The sequence below is a fragment of the Lissotriton vulgaris genome, chromosome 4_1, assembly GCF_964263255.1.
Source record: "Lissotriton vulgaris chromosome 4_1, aLisVul1.2, whole genome shotgun sequence".
Classification (NCBI taxonomy): Eukaryota; Metazoa; Chordata; class Amphibia; order Caudata; family Salamandridae; genus Lissotriton; species Lissotriton vulgaris.
The window spans coordinates 1,359,564,579-1,359,590,194 of record NC_141691.1 but is presented as its reverse complement, the minus strand read 5'-3'; the positions used below and the strand labels follow the sequence as shown (position 1 = coordinate 1,359,590,194).

Genomic DNA, 25,616 nt, shown 5'->3' with positions numbered 1-25,616 from the left:
TTGACCACTTAGAGGACATGTCAGATGGTTTCAAATGTCATAAGTTGGTTACAGTTGTTACCAATCGAAAAAGCTAAGGCCAAATTACATAAATGCTCCTCTGCAGGAACAATGGTAAAAATCATTTTTGACATTTAGAAAAGTGCCCCCTTGACAGACATAGGTTAAGGGCGGCAGCTCCAATCCGTGGCTTGTCATCTGGTATGCCAGACAAGGACCTTGCAACTCTGGATCGTACAAAAAGTAGTCAGAGCTCTTTGGACTCAGCGTAAATCAAATCTTTCCATTACCCTAGCTGCTGATCGCAAACGAGTGTGGATGAGAATGAAGCGAGTGGTCAAACTTGTCACAGACAGTAAAAGGTTGTGTCATGTCACCTCTAATTCGTCTAACTCAAAACATGAGTCTACATAGATGAAACACATTTTGGACTATCTCGTGGCCCCATAATTCTTGATTGGATACACTCTTGCCAAAGGGCAGGAGGAATCTGGCAAACCATTAACTAACTGTTGGGCACTCAATAACTCAAAATGTTTTCCTTCTCCATTCCCAACGCAGCAACAAACTGAACAACACTAGAATTTGGGCCCACTATTTCCATCACACAGGAATCTGTGAGAAAGAACAATACATGTATATAGAAATCTCAGCTTTGAACTACAAATACAATCTATTTTGGACACTCAGAAAAAAGAAAAAAAAACACCTTGAGTTACACAAAATCTCCGACTGTGCTGGAATGCTCAGATCTTGTCAAAAACCCCAGGAAACCAACAGGAGAACATGAAAAGCACTGAAATGGTCACCATCGTAAGCCAACTTCAATTTAAGACACTGTTGCAATGTGCCTTTTATCCCCTTCCTTCCCCTTTAAATCCTTGTGTACTTTTAATTCTGTCACCTGTCACTCAGTTAGTTATAACTCCAACTAGAATTGGAATCTCTTGTGGTTCTCTTTGGTCATTCTGCTCTGAGACCTGCACTGAGCAGTACTGTGCCGTATTTATTAAAGTCTCTTCTTCTTATTTTGGACTTTGTGACTTATTTTACATGGAATTTTACATTGGCGACAAGTTTCAAGGTACCTGCTAATACTGAAGGCACAGGAGCGGTACAATCTACATTGGGACCTTTGATATTTTTGTTTCACTTGATCTGCACTTCACCTCGGATTTATACAACAACCTGGATGTGGATAAATAATGCTTCTATTCACCACCGAAATGTTCCTTTTTCCAAGTGTTTGTATGGACTTTTTACTGATTGTCAACCTTTTGGAGTTACCCAGTTTATGTGCAGCACCTTTCAACTTTCAACGGCTCCCCATTTCCCCACGCGAGCAACATTGACACCGGAGCGGCCTCCCCTGAAACCATGGAAACCTGAAGCGTCTTCGCATTCTTGTGTTCCTGCTGGATGACCCAAGGTATTCTATGTCCTGTTTCTATGGCGCGGTGGATTCCTTTGACGTGTCTTGTGTTGTCACACCTATTATTTTAAACATGGAAAAAATCACAGTTAAATAAGTCAGGGGGCGTGTGTTATTTTAACCGCCCGGATCAATTGATGAAGAGAGATAGAGAATAGGCAACAGCGACAGACTAAAGATGTAAGCACAATATTTTTAATCTATTGTCAGGGATTGGAAACACAAATTACAATATTTCAATCTATTGTCAAAATAGAATACACAATGTTATGTACTTTTTTCTTTTTTATTTTTTATGCAATGTCCCGTATTCAAAACGTGCAGTAGAACAAAAAAGGGTGTTAAAGGCAAGTGAGCGTGACAAAGTGAACGGAAAAGAATCACACAGATTTAAGAAAAAATATTCCAGGCAATTCACAAGAAACATCAGCCAGAGATGGCTGGTACCATATAACCTGACCACTTCAATTAATCAACATAGATTCTTAGTTTTTTACTAGACAACAGATGGCGAAATATGTCTGCACTATAACAGCAAGGGGAATGCAGTTAGTGGTCCAGGTTGGTTAAATGAAATGTCGACGTTTCGACTCGACTAGCGGCCATGCGGTCGTTTTTTCCTGGGCCATGCGAGTCTTCTTCAGGACAGGTGGGGACGGGACAATAGGGATCCCTTTTGGTGACCCCTTCTAGGAGAAAATGGTCATGGTTCCCACTCCACATATACTCAGTCCTTAAGATTTCAGGGCAGTTGTCCAATTGGTCTTTGTTGTCTTGTTACGATTTTCTATCCGAAGGGTGGACATGTGGCACTACATGTCTGGATTAACAGTCCCAATCCTAGGTATTGGGTGTTTGTCAAGATCAGGCACTTCCTCAAGGGTTAATCAATAAGCCTTAATGTTTGTGTCTCAGGTAGAAGGGTCGGAGGATTGTGTTAGTAGAATCAGAGCCTCCGTGGGGGCCGAGCATTGCCGTCGAGTTCCTTGAGAGACGCGCTTCCTCCTCAGACGATCGCGGACCCAACTGGGAGGCCCGTAATTGACATAGGATATCTCGACCCGACCTTCCGGGACTCAGCCCCCACGGAGGCTCTGATTCTACTAACACAATCCTCCGACCCTTCTACCTGAGACACAAACATTAAGGCTTATTGATTAACCCTTGAGGAAGTGCCTGATCTTGACAAACACCCAATACCTAGGATTGGGACTGTTAATCCAGACATGTAGTGCCACATGTCCACCCTTCGGATAGAAAATCGTAACAAGACAACAAAGACCAATTGGACAACTGCCCTGAAATCTTAAGGACTGAGTATATGTGGAGTGGGAACCATGACCATTTTCTCCTAGAAGGGGTCACCAAAAGGGATCCCTATTGTCCCGTCCCCACCTGTCCTGAAGAAGACTCGCATGGCCCAGGAAAAAACGACCGCATGGCCGCTAGTCGAGTCGAAACGTCGACATTTCATTTAACCAACCTGGACCACTAACTGCATTCCCCTTGCTGTTATAGTGCAGACATATTTCGCCATCTGTTGTCTAGTAAAAAACTAAGAATCTATGTTGATTAATTGAAGTGGTCAGGTTATATGGTACCAGCCATCTCTGGCTGATGTTTCTTGTGAATTGCCTGGAATATTTTTTCTTAAATCTGTGTGATTCTTTTCCGTTCACTTTGTCACGCTCACTTGCCTTTAACACCCTTTTTTGTTCTACTGCACGTTTTGAATACGGGACATTGCATAAAAAATAAAAAAGAAAAAAGTACATAACATTGTGTATTCTATTTTGACAATAGATTGAAATATTGTAATTTGTGTTTCCAATCCCTGACAATAGATTAAAAATATTGTGCTTACATCTTTAGTCTGTCGCTGTTGCCTATTCTCTATCTCTCTTCATCAATTGATCCGGGCGGTTAAAATAACACACGCCCCCTGACTTATTTAACTGTGATTTTTTCCATGTTTAAAATAATAGGTCTTGGACCACTGTCTGTTTATACTAATACGTTACCCAGGTCCAGTACCGTTTTGGGTTACCCCATTTCTTTAATGGATTGTGTTGTCACACAGCGTGCCTACATCATCACGTAGGCAAGCGTGATTACCGTAATGTAGCGTGTCTACGTCATCATGGTTCTGCCATCTTGAAAGTTTCTGTTTGTGGAAACATTTCTAGGGAGCATTGCAGTCACCATTGATGCGCTCGACAGCGCATTTCTTCAACAGAGCTGTGCTATCATCATCGATGCACTCAATTGGGCATTTATTCAACTTCATGCATTTATTCAATGTCAGTGTAAATACGCACGACTACACACAATATTTGGGATTCTGAGGTGTGGACTCAAAGGTACTTCTATGGATAATATTTACTAGTGAACACTTATCTACTTCATTTTGCATATCGCGCTGATGTGCACAGCCAATATACGAGCAAACTATTTAAATTGTTAAGTATAGAGCAGAGGGAATGTTTTGTTAACTTGTATGTTGCATTGAAGTACATACCACTACTATCACTTCTTACTTTAATCACCCATTCATTAACCCCTTGCCTGCAGGGCTAATTCCTCCGCTGTGCTGGGAGGGGGCGCGCACAGCACCCCGGTGCTCATGACTAGCTCAGCTGAGCTCGTCATGAGCATGGGAGGGGTTAAGTTGTGTTAACCCTTCTTATTGAAACAGTGTCTTTTACATACTTTTTTTGTTTGTTAATCGTATTACACAACATTATGCATTTTGAGCCACAACCAAATTTCTACAGTCCAAGGGTGATCCTCCCATTCCTTGGACCAGGTGGAAGGAGGAGTTTTTAACGTACATGAAGGCTATTGATGGGGACAGAATGGGAAATGAAAGGAAGAAAAACATCCTTCTTTGCCTTGGTTCAGATGGTCAAGCTATATTTAGGACACTCCGTATGGTTCAAGATGATCTGGGAACCTTTGATGAAGCACTTTTACGCATGAGACTAGGTTTAAAACTACCTCCAGTATAACATTTAACAGGTACAAATTTTACACTAGATCACAAAGAGATTCTGAGTCATTTGATGATTTCTTAACTGCCCTCAGAACACTTGTGATTTCTTGCAATTTTGGCACCATAACAGATGAGATGATTAGAGACCAAAATATTGTGAATGTAAAGAGTAAGAAGACACAAGAGCAACTATGGGTGTTAGGCAACTCTAATTTCCATGATACCATTGCCACAGCCAAGGCATTCGAGCAATCCGAAAAATAGATGAACATTGAGGATGTCAATGCCATGGGTGATAAATGTAACAAAAGTTGCGATGAAGTCTGTGCCATGAACAATTCAACCAAAAATTCCCAAATGGGAAATGTTTGTTGCCAAGGGTGTGATATGTTATAGATGCGGTAGTAGCAACCATGTTGCTGCTTTTAAATTTTGCTCAGCTATAGGTAAGGAATGTAACAAGTGTGGCAGATTGGGACATTTCGCCAAGGCTTGTATAGAAGACAGGAAGAGAACTTTTGATAAAATAGAAATTGTAATAATAAGAGCAGTGAAGTTTCATACGTAAGGTGTAATCAACCTAGTGTGATTTTATGTGCGAGATGCGACCATTCATCTAACGATGATCCCCAGGTTGAAAAAGGCATAGTTGTTTCCTTGGTAAATGTATGCATTATTGAAGGAGAGCCATTAAGTTATCCTAAGTGTGTTGTTAAACTTTTGAATTAGGAACTTGAACTTATGGCAGATTCGGGTTCACCCTGGTCCATTGTGACAGGGAGTTATTTCAATGAGAAATATGGGGCTAAAAAATCCATTGGAGATTTGTGTCCTCCGGATATTGTTGCTCAACATTTTGATGGTTCTGCTGTTGATTTCATCGGGTATGTTGCCTCTGAGATTGAGTTTAGGAAGGTCAGCTTTTATGAAATTATATGTTGCTAAAAAGGGTGTTAATGTCTTAGGTTGGAGAGAGCAATGGAGATTGGGAATCATCCTTAATCCCTGCAACAAAGAACCTGTCATGGTAGTAGAGGAAGATGTAGGGATGAGTGTTATTGAAAAGGAATTTCTTAGTGTTTTTTTCTGAAGATTTAGGAAAACTTAAGAGTTTCACACATGTTAACAAGCTCAAAAATTAAGAAATGTTCCCATAAATCAATCAGGAGAGTTAGGGGATGCCTTGAAAGAAATGTTAACTGGAGGTGTGATTGAGGAAATAGAATCCTCAGAATGGGTTTCTCCAGTTGTTCTAGCACGTACACCTGACAAGTCTTTGAGGTAATGCATTGACGTTAGAGCCCTTAATGCCAATATCCTTATTGATTGTCATCCTTTACCTAATATCAATGAGGTAGTGAGTATGTTAGGAGGAGCCACTATTTTCTCCACTCTTGATCTTGGGTCTGCATACCATCAAATAGAACTGGCCAAAGAGTCACAGCATATGACAACCTTTATCACACCCCAAGGTCTGTTTCAATTTAAGAGAATGACATTTGGATTGGCGTCGGCGACACCCGTGTTTCAGAGGACCATGTTACATCTTTTTAAGGACATGCAATCTTACGTAAAGTGTTTTCAAGATGACATTTACATTTTTTCTCTAGACAAGAAAACTCACACTGAGCATCTCAGAAATGTTTGTAATACTCTCAAAGAGTATGGTCTTCCACTTAAGAGGAAAAAGTGTAAATTATATCAAGATTCTGTTGAGTATCTTGGACACACGCTGTCCAAAGAAGGTGCTGTTCTGAGAAAATCTCTTATTGATGATACTATGAAAGCACCTGCCACAGACTGTAAGGATAAACTTCTTTCCTTTTCAGGACTCTGCAAGTGCTACAGTAAGTTTATCATAAATCTTGCCACGAAAATGGAACCTTTGAGAGAGCTATGAAGAAAAAATGCAGAGTTTGTTTGAGGAAAAAGGCAACAGGAAGCTTTTGATAACATAAAAGCAGAAATGAAAGCTGTCCCCACACTTAAACCATATTGTATGAACAAGTTGTGTGCGCTCACTGTTGATGCTAGCCTGTATGGTCTAGGTTGTGTTTTGTCTCAACGTGCAGGGAAAGAAGAGTGGAATGTTGTGTTTGCCTCCCGCACCCTTAACATCACTGAGAGGCGTTACGCTATTATCGAGAGAGAATTGTTGGCCTGTGTCTTGGGTGTGGAACATTTTCGCAATTATATTTGGGGTGCACAGTTTGTTTTAAGAACTGATCACAAACCTTTGGTGTTCATTCGGTCTCCTGGAGGAGGTCTTAATGCTACTGCTCGCATAGCTAGGCTTATGTCACGTTTACAGGAGTATAGTTTTGCAGTCTAATATGCTCCAGGTAAAATCAATGTAACTGCAGATTGCTTATCAAGACTTCCATGCAGAACAGATGATAAATGTGAAGATGATGAAGTGGTTTTTGACATCACTGAAATTGTGTCTGGAAAATGTGGTTTCATCTCTGAGAAGATGTGGAAAAGACCTATGAGTGAAGATGATCTCTTATGTAAAGTTGTTAATTACACTAGGATAGGATGGCCTTCTAAAAATGATGTTCCGGCTGACATTTTTCCTTTGTGGAAAACTTCTGATGAGCTTGTCATTAAAGGAGATTTGATCTTCAGACAGGGGAAGTCTATTCCTCCATGGTCTCTTCGCAGCCACATTTTGTCTGTGAGCCATGAGAGCCATTTGGGCATGTCCTCAATGAAAAGGTTCATCAGGTCTGTCTTCTGGTGGCCTGGTTTAGACAGGTTTGTGGACAAAGTTGTGAGAGAATGTTCTGAATATCAGCAGCGAAAAGATGTGTAAGTGTGACCCTGCTCTTCTCATTTCAGTTCAATGGCCAGATTACCCTTGGCAGAAATTAGGCTTGGATATAGCTGGTCCTTTCAATTTTTTGCCACAAGACTGTAGGCTTGCCTTGATGTTAATTGAATATCATTCAAAATGGCCCGCGGTCAAACTGGTGCCCCATGCTACTACTGAAAGTGTCATTCTATTCCTTAAAGAAGTTTTTGCCCGTGAAGGTTATCCTGAAGTCCTTACATCTGATAATGGTGTGCAATTTAAGTCCGACAAGATGTTTGATTTTCTAAAGTTTTCTAATATTAGACATGTGACTACAGCATTGTATGAACCTCAGGGCAATGGCCAGGTGGAAAGATTTATCAGGGTTCTAAAGCAAGACGTTTTGTGGGCATGTAATTTTGGTGCCCAGTGGAAGGATAAATTGAGAGAAAATAAGCAAAGCTCTCGCAACCACAAAATAGTATAATCAAAGAAAATTGTCTCAACAAAGTTAGTGACAGTTCAGTAATAAGCAACAGCAGATCTTTATGTCTTTATCCTTTAGGAAGGTTGTTTATTTGATCCACATTCAGCCGACACGTGTTTCGTCGTGTTAGAGTTGAGTCAACACGACTCTTCAGGGCTGATAAAACAGAAAACAACGTAGATATAGCATTTCTCACATGTGTAACATGTTAACATTTTATATGGTACGTGACGAAGATAGGTCTTGAAGTGCATGAATGTGAAGCCTTTATTTGCCCACGAATTGTTTTAGTGTCTAGCGTCAATTCTCCGGAAAGTTGAAACATGCTTCTTCAAAACTCTTATTAAAACAATTGCGGCGCATAGTGGATTGGTGAGAACGCATTCAAGGATGTGAACAAAATCTGTGGTGCTCTCTAAAATGCTGTGCTCACGACGATCCTACATTCAACCGGGTTTTCCGTATTATCCCAATGATACTATATCTTCCAACATGGAGGACTAGGAGTCGTCACTCGCGCTCTAGTCTTTCAGGCAAATATCGTATAAAGGCACTTCCTGTTTCCGGTCACATGTCCGTCTTTCGAAACACGGCGACCGGGAACACACAGAGGAGGGATACCACAACCTTGGTGAGTCAAGATATATTTTGATCGGTCCACACCAGTGCAGATTCAAGATCTAATCAGCGATATTCAATTCGCTCTTGTCTCTTACCGTTTCACATTGTCTCATTGTCCCTACAGTTCGCAATCCACAGAGGGATCGAACCTTAACTACTGTCTTGAAACCTTTAATTGGATCCCCTCCCGGTATGGCTTGGTACACACACGTATCCAGGTACGTTCCCTTTTGCTTATATGTGACAACATCACAACTGAGGCCAATTAGCTTTACACAATATATTTTAAACCTATTACATTCTCCTTTGTTACACAGTATACCTTTGTGTTCATCCACCATACTTGGTTTGGAGAACTTATATACAGATGAAAAAACGTTTGCTCTAAACTCAGAGCGGAGAATCATTGCTTATATTCCGATGTTCATTAACTTCATATACTGGTAAGCAGAACATCCAATAATTCTCACCAAGAGATTGCTTGCCTCTCTCTCATGCCTCCCCTTTTTCAATACACAGAACTATCCACCCGAAGCTAAAGTGTCCATTAATTCCGACCTACTGACCAGTGGGTCACACCACTAGGTATACATTTATCTGATTTTAACAGACATACGAATTTTAGGCACAATTTTCCACTAGTAATCAATGTACCTTGAACTATTGATCGTCAAGGACTCACTCACCCCGTCCATCAAACAATAGTGACACTTGTCCGCCCTGAGTCTTTCCGAATGTAGGATCGTCTTGAGCACGGCATTTTAGAGAGCACCACAGATTTTGTTCACATCCTTGAATGCGTTCTCACCAATCCACTATGCGCCGCAATTGTTTTAATAAGAGTTTTGAAGAAGCATGTTTCAACTTTCCGGAGAATTGACGCTAGACACTAAAACAATTTGCGGGCAAATAAAGGCTTCACATTCATGCACTTCAAGACCTATCTTCGTCACGTACCGTATAAAATGTTAACATGTTACACATGTGAGAAATGCTATATCTACGTTGTTTTCTGTTTTATCAGCCCTGAAGAGTCGTGTTGACTCAACTCTAACACGACGAAACACGTGTCGGCTGAATGTGGATCAAATAAACAACCTTCCTAAAGGATAAAGACATAAAGATCTGCTGTTGCTTATTACTGAACTGTCACTAACTTTGTTGAGACAATTTTCTTCGATTATACTATTTTGTGGTTGCGAGAGCTTTGCTTATTTAAGTTTGGGAGAGTCTGTTGATTTTCTAACTGAAAGGTTAAGGGCTTCTCCGTTCGCTCTTTACGCACCGCACCCTTACTTGTATTTAAATGACCTTTTGACGTTTACTCTAGGCAGAGCGCCCTAAATCCTCTGAAACTCTAAAAAACCCTCTACAGCTAGCCATAAATTGAGAGAAAAGCTGTGGTTGTACCGCATAACTTCTCACAATACCACCAAAGTTTCACCTTTCCGTTTATTGAGCGGTAAAGATTCCATTTCCAAATTGTGTCCCTGGTGGTTCAAAAAAGCTGTGAAGAGTTGTAACTCTGATGTCAGTGTTCATGATGTAGCTCAAAGGGTGGAGGTTAAACAACTCAAAAGTAAATGTCATTATGATGTCCATATGAAAGTCAATGAACCTTCTTTTACTGTTGGAGAATGGGTCAGAATACGAAAGACTGGCATTGTACATAAAGGTGAAATGAAATTTGGCTATTAAGATTGTTAAAGTCAATCGCAATAGTGTTGTCACCCCGGATGGTAAAGTATGGAATGTCAGGCATGTTCCCAAATGTATTAATGTTACCTCTTAGTTTCTCCTCAGGGGAGAAATGTGTTGCAATGTGTTTTTCCCCCTTCCTTTCCCTTTAAATCCCTGTGTATTTTTAATCCTAGGTGCCACTCAGTTATAATTCCAATCAGAATTGGAATCTCTTGGGTTTAGTCCAACCCCAGCCTGTACTAGATGCGGTCATGAGCCGGCCGACTTCCTTCACATAGTGTGGGCCTGTCCCGACCTGGCGCGATTCTGGAGGGAGATAGAGGTAGAGCTTACTAAAATCTTGGGGTGGGAGGTCCCTCATGAACAGAAGCGCGCACTTATGGGCATTACTCAAGGGTTGGACGGGTCTAGGAACGAGAAGGTATTCCTAACTACAGCACTGGTGGTCGCTAAGAGAGACATCGCTGCCTCATGGAAATGACCTGAGCCCCCGAGTGTTGGACGATGGCGGGCTGATGCGCCACGAAGGAGAAAGTTATGTATGAAGCGCGTGGGTGCCCCAAGAAATACCGCAGAGTATGGAGGAAATGGTTGGGGGAGGTGGGGTGATCATTGAGGGTTTTGTTCATTTGCCAAATAATTGTGTTTCAATAGTATCGGTCCGATGGGCTGCACAGAGTCCTTCTGTAATCCAAGACTTTCATGGGTTTGTGATGCAATGTTGGTGTATTTTCTTTGTAAAATCAATAAAAATGTGTTTATCAAAAAAAAAAGAAAAAAGAATTGGAATCTTTTGTTGTTCTCTTCGGTCACTCTGCTCTGAGACTTGCACTGAGCAGTACTGTGCCTAGTCCCTTCTTCTTATTTTGGACTTTGTGACTTCTTTCACATGGAATTTTACAGACACTCACAATGGAATGGAGTCTTTAACCACATGGCTGCTGCTATGATTTTTGCCGTGTGCTGGAAATTGCCATTTTGCTGTTTCCATGACGAGCTCAGCTCGTCATCAGCACACGACACCCGTGGGTGATGACGAGCTGAGCTCGTCATCAGCAGCGAAAGGGTTAACAGGGCTTATCAAACTTCACTAGATATGAACATTCACAAAGTTTCGGTCTTCAACTCCCAACATTTAACAGTCATGCAGTCAAATTCATGACTACGGACTGGAAATAGCTTTCCTTCCTGAGGTACACGTACAGTATCAACCCCCATTCACAAGCCCTGCAGATAAAATACTATGAGGCCTTCAGGAATCTATTTACTTTACTGCAAACACAACAATGTAAGTGCACATCATCACATGGATCTCAGTCTAAAAGTAATTTGTTTTCCGGTTATCTATACATAGCAAGATTCATGCCTTCATTAATTCATTGTAAACATGAATATCCAAATCGAGAAAATCGCCGATATTCTTTCATACCTTTTGAGATTTCTCCATTCTCACTGAGACCACCACAGAGAGAAAGTGTAACATCAGGCAAATCCATAGCTGAATCAGACAGGCACTCAGTGCCACTGTCAGCAGCATTGCTTCCCACAGACTGTGGCGACTGGGAACCTGAGAGGGTATCAGACTCCGGCCACTGCACAGAACCAGGATCAGATTCACTGTGGATGAGACACACAGGATGTGTTAGACATGTAATTAATCAATTTATGACAATCAAAAAGGTGCGAATAAAAGTTGAGATTACCATTTTATTATTTATGCAACTAAAATTGTATCTTTAGCTTTTTCATATCTTCATAGAATATCCACATTTCTATTATGGACTTTCTATGGATCAATACTCGATAACTGAATGCCAGCCTGTGCCCAATAGGGAGGGAAGAAATAGGCGCAATACTCCATGATCAAAAGGGTTTTCAAAGCTTTATCAAATCAAGTTCCAGGTCAGGAATTCATTTTCTGGCAAGATGACGGTAGTGAGTACTAAGATCAAACCAGCTGCAGCTTTGCAAAACCTGGGACAATACAATTAGCCAGGCAGTACACTAATTTAAAGGAAGCAGCTTTGCTGCCTTCCCTTTAACTTAAGCCATAAACATAATACTTGAAATCCCACATATTAACATCTAGCTCATAGAATTCCTATTCCAGAAGTGAAGTGTAAGGTCAAAGCATAAAAAACGTTATGTACCTATTGGGTACTCGCAAATTGCGAATATCTTCACATTCATTCCTAGGGGCCTCTAGGCCTATAGAAATGAATGGGAATGTATTCCTTAATTGTGAATCGCAATTTGCGATTCGCAACTAAGGAATATGTAGGAATCGCAATTATTATTGCAAAACCTACATACATTGCATTTTGCTTGATAGCGAATCGGTAAAATTCGCTATTAAGGTCTCGCAAACTGCAATGATGATACATCTGCCCCACAGTGTCATGTGTGTGCCTCTGAAAGTCCAAGCTCAGTTAGCTGGATAAACAAACAAAATGATCACAGCTGTGTGGAAGGCAAGCACTTTTTCTCGGGAAGGACAGAACGTCTGCCTATCAAAACATGTACTCCTTTCTTGCAACACCTGGGCAGAGCTACAGACCCTTTCTAGTCAAGCTAACATAATTGTCAGGCGACTGCTGTACTGTCAAGCCAGACCATAAAAAGGAGTGGCCAGGTTAACTCTTGTACACAGGAGGAAGACAAAGACGGTAATGGATTTGTTCTTTATCCCAATGAAATCCAGTATGGTTATGCTAGCCTAGTGGCTAACCCACTCAAGCTGATCAAGTCCCTTATCTCTGCAACTCAAGCAAGTTAATCTGCAAATTCTTCCTAACTGCAGTTCACTGTGAAAGTGTGGACCAGATTTGCCGAACAGTCCTCGTTCAGAGGTATTAATGATCAATTCTACATTGGGAGAAGGCCGACAAAGATCAATTTACGGTTTAATGTTTTGCTAAAATGAAAAAGGTTGAACTCTTCGATACAAATTTGTGCTCCATTGCCTTGTACTCTGTATATCCCTGGGATGGCTATTGCTAAAAGATCCAGCATGCTGAAGGATATTCGTAGACCGCCCTAGAAGAGTGAATAAGAATTCACCTCTTTTAACAAGCATTAGAAATGCAATAGGTCTCGCAGCATTAGAGTTAGTGCTTTTAGAATTGTTTATGGGTTTTTTTGTAAATCTTTAGCATGAGGTTGAGGGTGAGTGAGGGTGAGGGGTTGAGGGTGAGTGAGGGTGAGGCTGAGGGGTTGAGGGTGAGGGTGAGTGAGGGGTTGAGGGTGAGTGAGGGTGAGGGGTTGAGGGTGGGTGAGGGGTTGAGGGTGAGGGGTTGAGGGTGAGGGTGAGTGAGGGTGGGTGAGGGTGAGTGAGGGTGGGTGAGGGTGAGTGAGGGTGGGTGAGTGTGAGTGAGGGTGAGTGGGGGTGAGTGTGGGTGAGTGGGGGTGAGGGTGAGGGATTGAGGGTGAGGGGTTGAGGGTGAGGGGTTGAGGGTGAGTGAGGGTGAGGGGTTGAGGGTGAGTGAGGGTGAGGGAGGGGTTGAGGTTGAGGGGTTGAGGGTGAGTGGGGGTGAGTGAGGGTGAGGGGTTGAGGGTGAGTGAGGGTGAAGGTGAGTGAGGGTGAGTGAGGGTGGGTGAGTGTGAGTGAGGGTGAGGGTGGGTGAGTGTGAGTGAGTGTGAGTGAGTGTGAGTGTGGGTGAGGGATTGAGGGTGAGGCGTTGAGGGTGAGGGGGTGAGGGGTTGAGGGTGAGGGGTTGAGGGTGAGGGGTTGAGGGTGAGGTGTTGAGGGTGAGGGGTTGAGGGTGAGGGGTTGAGGGTGAGGGGTTGAGGGTGAGGGGTTGAGGGTGGGTGAGGGGTTGAGGGTGGGTGAGGGGTTGAGGGTGGGTGAGGGGTTGAGAGTGAGTGAGGGGTTGAGAGTGAGTGAGGGTGAGGGTGAGTGAGGGTGAGGGGTTGAGGGTGAGTGAGGGTGAGGGGTTGAGGGTGAGTGGGGGTGAGTGAGGGTGAGTGAGGGTGAGAGGTTGAGGGTGAGTGAGGGTGAGGGGTTGAGGGTGAGTGAGGATGAGGGGTTGAGGGTGGGTGAGGGTGAGTGAGGGTGAGTGTGAGTGAGGGTGAGTGAGGGTGAGTGAAGGTGGGTGAGGGTGAGGGGTTGAGGGTGATTGAGGGTGAGGCGTTGAGGGTGAGTGAGGGTGAGGTGTTGAGGGTGAGTGAAGGTGAGGGTGAGGGTGAGTGAGGTTGAGGGGTTGAGGGTGAGTGGGGGTGAGTGAGGGTGAGGGGTTGAGGGTGAGTGAGGGTGAAGGTGAGTGAGGGTGAGTGAGGGTGGGTGAGTGTGAGTGAGGGTGAGGGTGAGGGTGGGTGAGTGTGAGTGTGGGTGAGGGATTGAGGGTGAGGGATTGAGGGTGAGGGGTTGAGGGTGAGGGGTTGAGGGTGAGGGGTTGAGGGGTTGAGGGTGAGGGGTTGAGGGTGGGTGAGGGGTTGAGGGTGGGTGAGGGGTTGAGGGTGGGTGAGGGGTTGAGGGTGGGTGAGGGGTTGAGGGTGGGTGAGGGGTTGAGGGTGGGTGAGGGGTTGAGGGTGGGTGAGGGGTTGAGGGTGGGTGAGGGGTTGAGAGTGAGTGAGGGGTTGAGAGTGAGTGAGGGTGAGTGGGGGTGAGTGGGGGTGAGTGAGGGTGAGTGAGGGTGAGTGAGGGTGAGTGAGGGTGAGGGTGAGTGAGGGTGAGGGGTTGAGGGTGAGGGGTTGAGGGTGAGGGGTTGAGGGTGAGGGGTTGAGGGTGAGGGGTTGAGGGTGAGGGGTTGAGGGTGAGGGGTTGAGGGTGAGGGGTTGAGGGTGGGTGAGGGGTTGAGGGTGGGTGAGGGGTTGAGGGTGGGTGAGGGGTTGAGAGTGAGTGAGGGTGAGGGTGAGTGAGGGTGAGGGGTTGAGGGTGAGTGGGGGTGAGTGAGGGTGAGTGAGGGTGAGGGGTTGAGGGTGAGTGAGGGTGAGGGGTTGAGGGTGAGTGAGGATGAGGGGTTGAGGGTGGGTGAGGGTGAGTGAGGGTGAGTGAGGGTGAGTGAAGGTGGGTGAGGGTGAGGGGTTGAGGGTGATTGAGGGTGAGGCGTTGAGGGTGAGTGAGGGTGAGGGGTTGAGGGTGAGTGAAGGTGAGGGTGAGGGTGAGTGAGGTTGAGGGTGAGTGGGGGTGAGTGAGGGTGAGGGGTTGAGGGTGAGTGAGGGTGAAGGTGAGTGAGGGTGAGTGAGGGTGGGTGAGTGTGAGTGAGGGTGAGGGTGGGTGAGTGTGAGTGAGTGTGAGTGTGGGTGAGGGATTGAGGGTGAGGGGTTGAGGGTGAGGGGTTGAGGGTGAGGGGGTGAGGGGTTGAGGGTGGGTGAGGGGTTGAGGGTGGGTGAGGGGTTGAGAGTGAGTGAGGGTGAGGGTGAGTGGTTGAGGGTGAGTGGGGGTGAGTGAGGGTGAGTGAGGGTGAGGGGTTGAGGGTGAGTGAGGGTGAGGGGTTGAGGGTGAGTGAGGATGAGGGGTTGAGGGTGGGTGAGGGTGAGTGAGGGTGAGTGAGGGTGAGGGGTTGAGGGTGAGGGGGTGAGGGGGTGAGGGTGAGGGGGTGAGGGTGAGTGAGGGTGAGGGGTTGAGGGTGAGGGGGTGAGGGTGAGTGAGGGTGAGGGGTTGAGGGTGAGGGTGAGTGAGGGTGAGTGAGGGTGAGTGAGGGTGAGTGAGAGTGAGTGAGAGTGAGGGTGAGTGAGGGGTTGAGGGTTACACAAGGGAGCATTCGTATTATAGCTGCATTAGTACCTGCAGTGAAGGGAAGTGATTCTCAGCGTCCTCTGGATAATAGGACCATTTTACTAGATGAGCTGGGTTTCGCCTCAAGAGGAAAGCTGGAGCAGTTGCTGATGTTTCACAGTCAAGTACAGTATTTTATGGGGCGATCTACTGCAATGCTCAAGCAAGTCACTCTAGATGTATTTATTTTTTTTAAACCCTTTTGTTCCGGCAAGCATTTTCCTGTTAGAAACTCCTCCTAAATCGAAGTTTTAAAAATGTCGTTAAACCCACAGAAAATCCGGAAGCTGCTCAGCACTGATTGGTAGCGTAATCCTGCTTAATAATTCGACATTCCAAAACAAAAGCAATGCACAACATAGAGGTACAGTATAAAAACATGTGCAGATAAAACAAGGTGCATAATGTTTGCACGATGGTAGCTTCACTCAAGCAGGCACTTCAGTCTGTTAAAACAATCATTACTACACAGAACTCTGCAAATCTTTAAGGAAGGCAAGAACATACATAATATTTATGTAAGTAAGTGGACTATCAGGACTAGAAAGTTCCGCCTACTGACTACTGCATCTCCTCATTTCAAAACTTAAATTCTGAAACATTAAATAACTGTTAAACATTTAGTTAGTTTTGTTAAGGAGCGGCTATGAAAACAGTTTAGATTTGTTGTGGCATTAACTAGTTTCACTTTTCCAAAGCCTTAGGAATACAAATGCGTGAGTCTACAATATATGAGACTAGTTGTCTAACACTTAGCAGGCCTCGAGTGACTAACTCAGACACTGCAAGGACTAACGCGAGCTACCATATTCCTGGTACTTCTTTAAGGATCACGTAATGTCGGCAGTAAAATAGTTCTTTGGGGATGAGAGATGTCCTTGAAAATAACAGGAACGCCGCTCAAATAGTTTTACTCCCGTTAATCTATGGGCGGGCTCAACATTTCGTCTGCAAGACAGTGGCATGATGCTAGAGTAAAAATAGACGCTGACTCTCTCGTGGGGACAAGACTGACCAGCATATTTACCGGCTCTGCACAGGGCAATGATCTGCTACCGGTCCCGAGTAAGAATTGCACAAAGACCCTAGAAGATTGTGGCAACTAGTTGGTCAAGCCATTCACGCCACCGGTAGCAGAAGCCGTCGTGCAGCTTGGTCACAAGCTAGTTACAAAACTATATATCGGTACCTGAAATAAAGTAAGCTATATTAAAAGTTAACAAGCAATTGAGGCTTGACTTACCGTAATACAGGCTACACGTTGAGAGGTGCGCACGCCTACAAATCTTCAGGGCTGAAGGCGGTAAACTGTTGAGGAGGGGGGAGGAGAGATGCGACACGGCGGGAGGGGGCGGTGCGGCTCAAATAAACAAACAAGCCGGAGGGAAGAGAGGGGAGGGGGGAGGAGAAATGCGACACGGCGGGAAGGGGAGGGGGCGGAGCGGGTCAAATCAACAAACAAGCCGGAGGGAAGAGAGGGGAGGGGGGAGGAGAAATGCGACACGGCGGGAAGGGGAGGGGGCGGAACAGGGGAGGGGGCGGAGAGGGGACATGCACGCGCCCGTGACTTTTAAGGTCAATGCGCATGCGCATAAGCTTAATGCGCATGCGCATTGACCTTAAAAGTCACGGGCACTGCAAGGAATCGCCACGATTCCTTGCAGTTTGGATAAAGAGTGGATAACTCGCAATACTCTCGCCTTGCTCGATGCGCATGCGCATCGACAGGCGAGACCTAATAAACTACACTTACTGATACCCAGGCAAAATCAATACATTACTGCTGGAATATAGGGACTGGATTGAGAGAGAGGTAAAATTAATTGGTAAATATGAGCTGACCTGCGATAGAGGGAGGGAGAATACACCAGTAGGACCCTAACACAATTACTTAAATACGCTCAGCCCGTATCCAACTGTGACATCTTTGTGCACCCTCCACATCGCGATAGTACATCATGAATTAAATAGCTTCCTACTATGCCAAACTATACACCTCCAATGCTCTCCCAGTCCAGAATCTATAGCGGCATATCCAGTTGAAGTTGCCCTAACCTGGGTAGTTGCTGGGCTCTCAGAACCTCTAGTTGCTCCTATCAACAATAATGAAATTATTAAGGTGATTGTTTCTGAAGAAGGTGCAGGGGAGTGGCGGGGGAGGGGGGAATTGACTACCACCAAATATTTAAATCATACAAGGATATTCTTGCTCCTTCTAAATGTCTATAATGAAGGTTGCAATTTCGGTTACCTGCTCCCTTTCTCCAGGGAAGCAATAATTACTGTTCTCTTTAAGCCAGGTAAAGAGAACATAAAATGCCAATCTAATCACCCCTTTTTATTATTAAATATGGATAATGATAACGAGGGGAGGGAGCGCACTGCGTCTCATTCCAGAACAGTTCACCCCATTGCATTCGGGTAAAAGCAGTATGCTTACTTTAAAGTCGATGTAGTTTTTCACAAAAGTAGGTGCAGGTAGTGCGGTTATCTCTAGAAACAGGTTTCTGGGTTGAGTCCTTCATCAGTAGAGAGCAGAGAAAAGTCATCCAGGGTTGCTGAAATGCTGACCAAGTCTTCAAAGGTCAAAGTACCACTCCACAGGTACACAGGTGCATCCCAGGTGAGCGCGTTGGCTCAAGGGAGCCTTTTAAGCACAAGGGGGGAGGGAGCACACTGCCTTTAATTCCATCATAGTTCACCCCACTGCATTCTGGTAAATGCAGTAACTGTACTTCAAAGTTGCTGTAGTTTTTCACCAAAGTTAGTACAGGTAGTGTTGTTATCTCTAGACATATGTTTCTGGGTTTAGCCGTACATCAGTAGAGAGCAGAAGTAGTAGAGAGCAGAGAAAAGTTATCTGGGGTTACTGAAATGCTGCCCAAATCTTCACTCCCCACTCCCCAGACACACAGGCACAAAGATGCATCACAGGTGAGCTCGTCGGCTAATTGGCTCACGGGAGCCTTTGAAATACAAGGAGGCATGGAGCTCACTGCCTCTCATCCCAGCACAGTTCTCCCCATTGTATTCTGGTAAATGCAGTACACTTATGTCAAAGTTGCTGTAGTTTTTCACCAAAGTTGATGCCGATAGTGCTGTTCTCTAGACACGTGTTTCTGGGTTTAGCCCTTCATCAGTAGAGAACAGAGAACGGTCATATGGGGTTGTTGAAATGTAGCATGAGTCTTCACAGGTCACAGTACCACTCCACAGGCACATCCCAGGTTAGCTCGTCAGCTCATTGTTCTCTACAGATGAAGGATGAAATCGAGGAACAGGTGTCTAGAGATGTACAGCACTATCTGCACCATATTGGTGAAAAATTACAGTTCATATACAAGTAAGCGTTAATTGAGTACTGCATCTACTACAATGTAAAGGGGCAAACTGTGCTGGATGTGAGGCTGTGTGCTCCCCACCCCCTTTCTGTTTAAAAGGCTCCCTTGAGCCAACAAGCTGCCATGTTCTTGTTAAGTTCAAACAAAGGAGGTAGACTGAGTTGTAGTTTTATCTTGATGATAGTTTTATTTCAAAGTTCAGTCAGGACAGGAACACATGTAGAATTAAGTAAATCAGATGAATAAGCCCCATCGGGAGCAGAATCCCTGCTGCTCAGTGAAGTAATCCAGTAGACCATTTACTAGTAAGAACTAGTTTATTAACAGCAGACAGCTTATACATCCACAAGGCAAAGTAGTCCAAGTCTTTCTGACCAACCACCACTGTTAGAACACTCAGTGACATAGATAACAAAACAATTCCATAACAGTGTTCTAACAGGGAATACTACACACCTTCCCCCTTTTAAAAAAAAAAAAAAAAAAAAAAAAACTGAGGAGAAAGGAGAAAAAAAACAAAAAAAACTAACGTACAAAATCATGCAATTTGACAGGAGTATGTCTGACGCGAGAACTTTTCCTCAAGATGGGGCTGTGCAAATGTACATCATTATTTACATCAACATTATCAGAATTATTGCAAGAAATAGGAGTATTGGTATTGCTCACACTCAAAGGCACATTGGTGTTGGAACACTGTGGATCACAGCCAAAGGTATCCAACAAAGCAGAGGAAATCTCATTTTCTGCAAAAGACCTAGGAGAACGAATTTGAGGGGATAGTCTAGGTTCTGTAGACTTGCATGAAGAAACATTTCTAAAATTCCATATTTTGCCAGCTTCAACTCTCACAGCTTTGCTGAATAATTCTACAACCTTACAAGGATCTGACCATTTCCCCCATTTGTTACCAGAAAACTTGCCAAACTTAACTCTTACAAAGTCACCAACCTTGTAACTGGAAAAAAAAATAAACTTATTTTCTTGAGATGGGTTCTTCGTTATAAGTAGATCCCATCCTCGTCTCCAAATTTATGAAGTAATCCAGTAGACCATTTACTAGTAAGAACTAGTTTATTAACAGCAGACAGCTTATACATCCACAAGGCACAGTAGTCCAAGTCTTTCTGACCAACCACCACTGTTAGAACACTCAGTGACATAGATAACAAAACAATTCCATAACAGTGTTCTAACAGGGAATACTACACTCAGACTACATACATCAACTGACAATTATACTCAAAGATACACAAAGAGAACATTCTATGACATCACTGAGACTGGCTGAGCAGCAGAGTATAAAACACAGAGAAGGGACTTGACCGAGAGAAGAGGAAGATACCACACACCTCCCTCCCCAACGGAAAGAACAACAAATAAATAGACAGGAGGAAAAAAAGTGAGAAACAAAACAAAGTGAAGAGTAAAGAAACAAGTCACAACTTGTTAGAGTAAAGAAACAAGTCAAAAGACATAAAACACAAACACACACACACCTCCCTTTCAACAGAAGAGAAATGCGTGAAGAAAAGAAAAGAGGGTTTGAGCCCTTAGTAACGTCCCAACACCCATAACAATAAAATACATAACGCAAGTAATGTGCTCGCATAGATGAGCACCACCACACAAAATAGCACATAAACCTGCAAAAACGGAGCGTAAGTGCCCACTACACGAAGTTTGGGTAACAATATTAGTAGTACCCATCACCATGGGGCGAAAGTGCCCACTAAACATAGTTTCAGTAACAGCAAGAATCACCCATCACCACACAGAAGAAGTTTTAAATACAGCAAATGAGAACAGTAAACAAAATAAAATGGAGTGAAAATGCCCGTAAAAATGATTTGGGAATCCATGAACATAGGAACCCACCACCACACACAAGGTTTGGACGTTGAAATAAAATCCACCACCTGGAAGCTCAGGCAACATTCAAAACCTAAAATGCTCGATATTAAATAGTGTGAGCTTAAACATTATGCTCACCACTAATCAACTCAGGCAAAAATCGGAAACGTAAAATGATGCATCATAAGTAGTATGAGCTAAAACATTCTCATCACTAAACAACCCAAGTAGAGTTTCAGCACAACAACATGCTCCTCAACAGAATTCAAGTAAGACTTGGTGTCACCATAAAAGACGAATAGTTTAGGATCCATAGTATCAGCAATCCCAGCACTAGTAAACTTAAATGTAAAAACGATTAGCGCACAATACTTGTCCATCACCTGAAAGTTTCAACATTAAAAAGTTTCAAGGAAAGCTTCAAACTAGTTTAATCACAATCACCGCCCACCACCAGCAACAGCACACCAGGAGTCACAATACACCCCCTTAACTATGGTTCAGGAACACCAACAACATATCCCAAAACCATTAGCAAATCATCAGAAAAGGTTTGAACACACACAATGTCCCTCACCAGCAGCACCTAATAGTGCAGTAGGATAACAAAAGTACAAAAGAACATCAGCAGTCGTAAATAGAAGAGTAAGAAGGATCCAGCAATCAATTGTAGGAAATACAATACAAGTATACAAGTGCAGCATATCACCATGACATGAATACTTTTAAATACATTCCTGAACAGGTCAAGGATGGTAAAAACAGTTAAAAGTAAGCAGCAAAACCAGCGCAAAATATACTCAACTGCACATATTAAATTCATGTTAGCACAATATTATTGTGAATGTGGAAAGAAATAATCAATGCAATTAATGATGAAAGAAAAGAAAATTGATGAGTAAAGACACCGGTACACGAACCTTGCACCCAAGTATCCTCCTGTGGAAAGAAGAAGGTTATCAAACAACATAGTAAGTACACAATCCTGGAGTACAAATCAAAATATTTCAAGATCACGCGATGGAGTTGGGATTCTTGCTGCCTTGTGCACAGTGCATGTTTGAATTTTAATGTCAGATGTCAGAACATGAGGACTAAAACACCAAAGGACCGATACCTGAACTTGGTAACTGAATATCCACCAGCTGGTAAAAAGGGTAAACAAACACCTATTTCCATTTTAGCGTCGAGCAGAGGGAGTATTGATAGGTGACAGAGAGTACGATAAATTAAGCCTTTGAAGGAGTATCTATCCTTTTCCCGTCATTGCTTCTCCATGGCGAGTGAAGAGGAAGATATCACAGTTTTGGAGATGCACCTTGGTGCTTGTGAGTGGTACTGGGACCTGTAAAGACTTTGGCAACATTTCCAGAAACCCCAGATGAAATTGCTTTTTGTTCTCTACTGATGAAGGATAAAATCAAGAAACACATGCCTAGAGATGTACAGCACTATCTGCACCAACTTTGGTGAGGAATTACAGTTAATAAGTTAATATTGAAGTAAGCGTTAATTGTGTACTGAATTTACCAAAATGCAAAGGGGTTAACTGTGCTGGGATGTGAGGCAGTGTGCTCCCATACCCTTTCAAATATGGATAATGCGTTTTAAGCAAAAATTACTACCATTACATTGACCCCTTACATGGAGAGGATGGCTATTCCTGAACTATCAGGACTGATGCCAGGGCAGGCCATGCAACTTGCATACACTTTTTGCAATATTGCAGCAAATTCATTGGATGGTCGAAGCGGTCTCAGCTTGAAAGAGAAGGCCTTTGATCCCCTGATGTCGCCATTCCGGAGAGCCATTTTGGAGCTTATGGGCTTGACGAGTTACATTATTAATCTGATGAAACTGCTACACGCTGACCCATAGCGTCAGAGTGAAGGTAAACAGTGCCCTCTCGTCGCACATCCTGACTGGTAGGTGCTCTTGTCAGCTATCCTCCTGCCCCCATTCCTATTCAGTTTGGCCCTTGAGCCGCTGGCTTGTTGGCTGAGGCAAGGGCACTCACAGAAAGGGATTTTTTCCTGGCCTTGCAGATGATATTGCTTTATGCAGATGATATATTATTTATTAAGAACACCAGAGCTGGCTTACCCCAGCTGAAGGGTGGAGATCATTAGGTGTGGAGAATATCCTGCACTTCTTATTAATTGGGGCAAAACAGAGCTGAAGGCTTAAAAATCAAGGACTGTTACTAACCCTTTGGATACATTCATGGTGAAATGTGGATTATTAGTTTGGGTGGATTGTAGTCCACCACAAGTAATAATGACACTCTTTTTGTTAGATCCAGCAAATGTTTGTGTAAGAGCTCAACTCTGGAAAGTATGGCAGAGAGCACTAGACCAGGACAGGTACATTTTGTGGCCGAGCGAGATGGAGTGCGAATCGGATACAAGGAGCAAGTTGGTCCTAGTCAAATAGTTACCTTCAGGCTTAGAAATGCTTTCAGAAGGTAGATTCCTCAGCAAGGCAAGGCTGCAGGCTGGATCAGAAGATCGTCTGGGCGACGATAGACAAGCTCTTGGTGAAGCCGTCAACAAAGGCCGGCAAAACTCTGAACATGAAAAGCTTTAAGTTCGCCCCCAGGAAGGATATAATTTCAATTGGATGCAGCTCGGCGCCGGGCGCCATGAAGATTGCTATCTTCTGACTTAGACTATTTTCTGAAAGTCAGATTTCCTCAGCGGGGTAAGGCTGCTGGATGGAGCCGAAGAGGGTTCAACATTATCAGATGCTGCTTGGCATAGTTCTCATTGTAACGGATTAGCAGCTACAGAGAAGATTGTAGTGGGAGTTATGGCGAAGTCAGGCCCATTGGTGATGCATCCTCAGCGGACTGGCTTGCAGGTTGGTCCCAGTCTTCTGTCAGTTTTACAGGTGAAAAGTCTTGAAAAAGGTTTTGGTTTGGGCAGTAGGAGCACACTCCAAACACCAGCTAAGGGTTCCAGGACATCAGGTACAGGACATGGGGATCAGGACTCACTACAACAGAAGCTATCAGCAGAGTCCAAGGAAGGTCCAGTTGAAACTGGCCAGCTAGGCTCTTCAATGAATGTGGGCTTCTTGCAGCTTTTGTTCATGTAGCTTAACAGGAGGATATCCAGTGACCCTTGTAGTTCACATCTTTGTTGTGGGTACATGTTCAGCCCTTAGGGTTCTATTCACAGGTCTCTGCAGCAGGTGGTGTCCTGTCTTCCACAGGTACAGTAGTGTTCTGAAAACGGTGCCCCGGGATGACACATTTATGCCTAATACTAGTCTATGGGTAGGGGTGAAGCCTGGCCCTTCCCTGATCAACAGGGAAAAAGTTCACAGGGGTAACCCTACCCACTTGTGCAGCAGATTCTGTGTGCCCTAGAGCACATAATCCCACAGTGCCCCTCTCTACCTAAAACTAAGATGTCAGAGCTTTTCTTCCTTTGCGCAGAGCTCCTGTGGCCACCCTAAAAGTGTGGTCAGGTAAATGACCAAATCCCCTCCTGTGGTCCCACAAAACTGGTTCTGGGAGCAGATTCTCTCCCACTGGTATTGGCAGGTGGACAATAGAGGTGCCAGGCCCAGGTGTTCGGTACATCTCTCTGTGACATGGTAGACCCCTTTGAAATCAATTAAGTTCAGAGGCACTGCACAGAAGGTAATTCTGTCAGAGGAAAAAGAAACCGCCCCACACCGAGCACTTTGACTTGGCTCTAGGAGCCAGTTCACACCTCATCAAGGTGCTATTCAGCTCCTGGGTGATAGCTGGAAACTCATGCATATGGGGCTTCTAAAGGCATTAGGCAGGTTTAAAGTGTAAAAGTCTCCTTTCAAAAGTACCTTTTGTAAAATATTTGTTACAAATCTGATTTTGCAAATGAATTGGATTTATAATAAATATTTTAAAAAAGCTTGAGAGCTAACCTTTTATCTGGTTCATAGGCAGAGATAGTTTTAATAACATCCATAAATTATTCCAATGATTTCTTATGGAACAGCCAACCCTACTCAGGTGAAAATAACCTGTACGGCACTGTCACTGTAAGGACATGTTTAACATGAAACTTTTACAAGTCCTACTTTTAAATATCATATACCCTGCCTTATAGGCATTTAAGACCCACTTAGGGGTGACATAGTATTTAAAAGGCGGATTTAGGCCTGTCAAAATAAGCCAATTTGACAGGTCAAATTTACAGTTCAAATCACACTGCCATGTTACTGGTGGCAGGTCTGCAGTCATTTACACTGCCACTTTAGTGGTGGCATAATATGTGCTGCAGTCCACTTTTGGCATTTAACTTACAAGCTCTGGAAACATTGTGCACCATATACTTTAGACATATAGGGAAGGGAAAAATTGCAATTAGGACATGCACCATGGCCAGGTTAGCAGTCCCAGTACACGGTAAGAAAACCAGCAGCACACGTCCAAAAAGTGGTATGATCATGCAAAGAGGCATTTTCTTCCATTCATCCATTTCCAGATTAAGCAGGCTGTGAAGGGAATGTATTCGCACATACCCCCTTGCTCCTCAAGCTAATGTTTATCTTCTGACCATAATAGTGGATGGGTCTCTAAACTATATAAATTGTGCAAGGATATAATAGTTGCTTCTGATCTGCCTGCTAAACAACAATGGGAAATAAAATTAGGGCATAAAGTAGAGGGGCAAGCCTTGGGCAATAT

At 43.8% G+C, this 25,616-nt stretch overlaps 1 protein-coding gene across 2 annotated transcripts in view; it reads right to left on the bottom strand.

Moving 5' to 3' along the window:
* The window catches only part of LPIN2 (lipin 2), a 791,695-nt gene that overhangs the window by 403,657 nt on the left and 362,422 nt on the right, over positions 1-25,616 (bottom strand). For both annotated transcript variants that reach the window (XM_086965600.1, XM_086965599.1), the window contains exon 9: positions 11,457-11,644. In XM_086965600.1, coding sequence (XP_086821726.1) covers positions 11,457-11,644 — 188 coding nt within the window. The remainder of the gene's footprint in view (positions 1-11,456; positions 11,645-25,616) is intronic.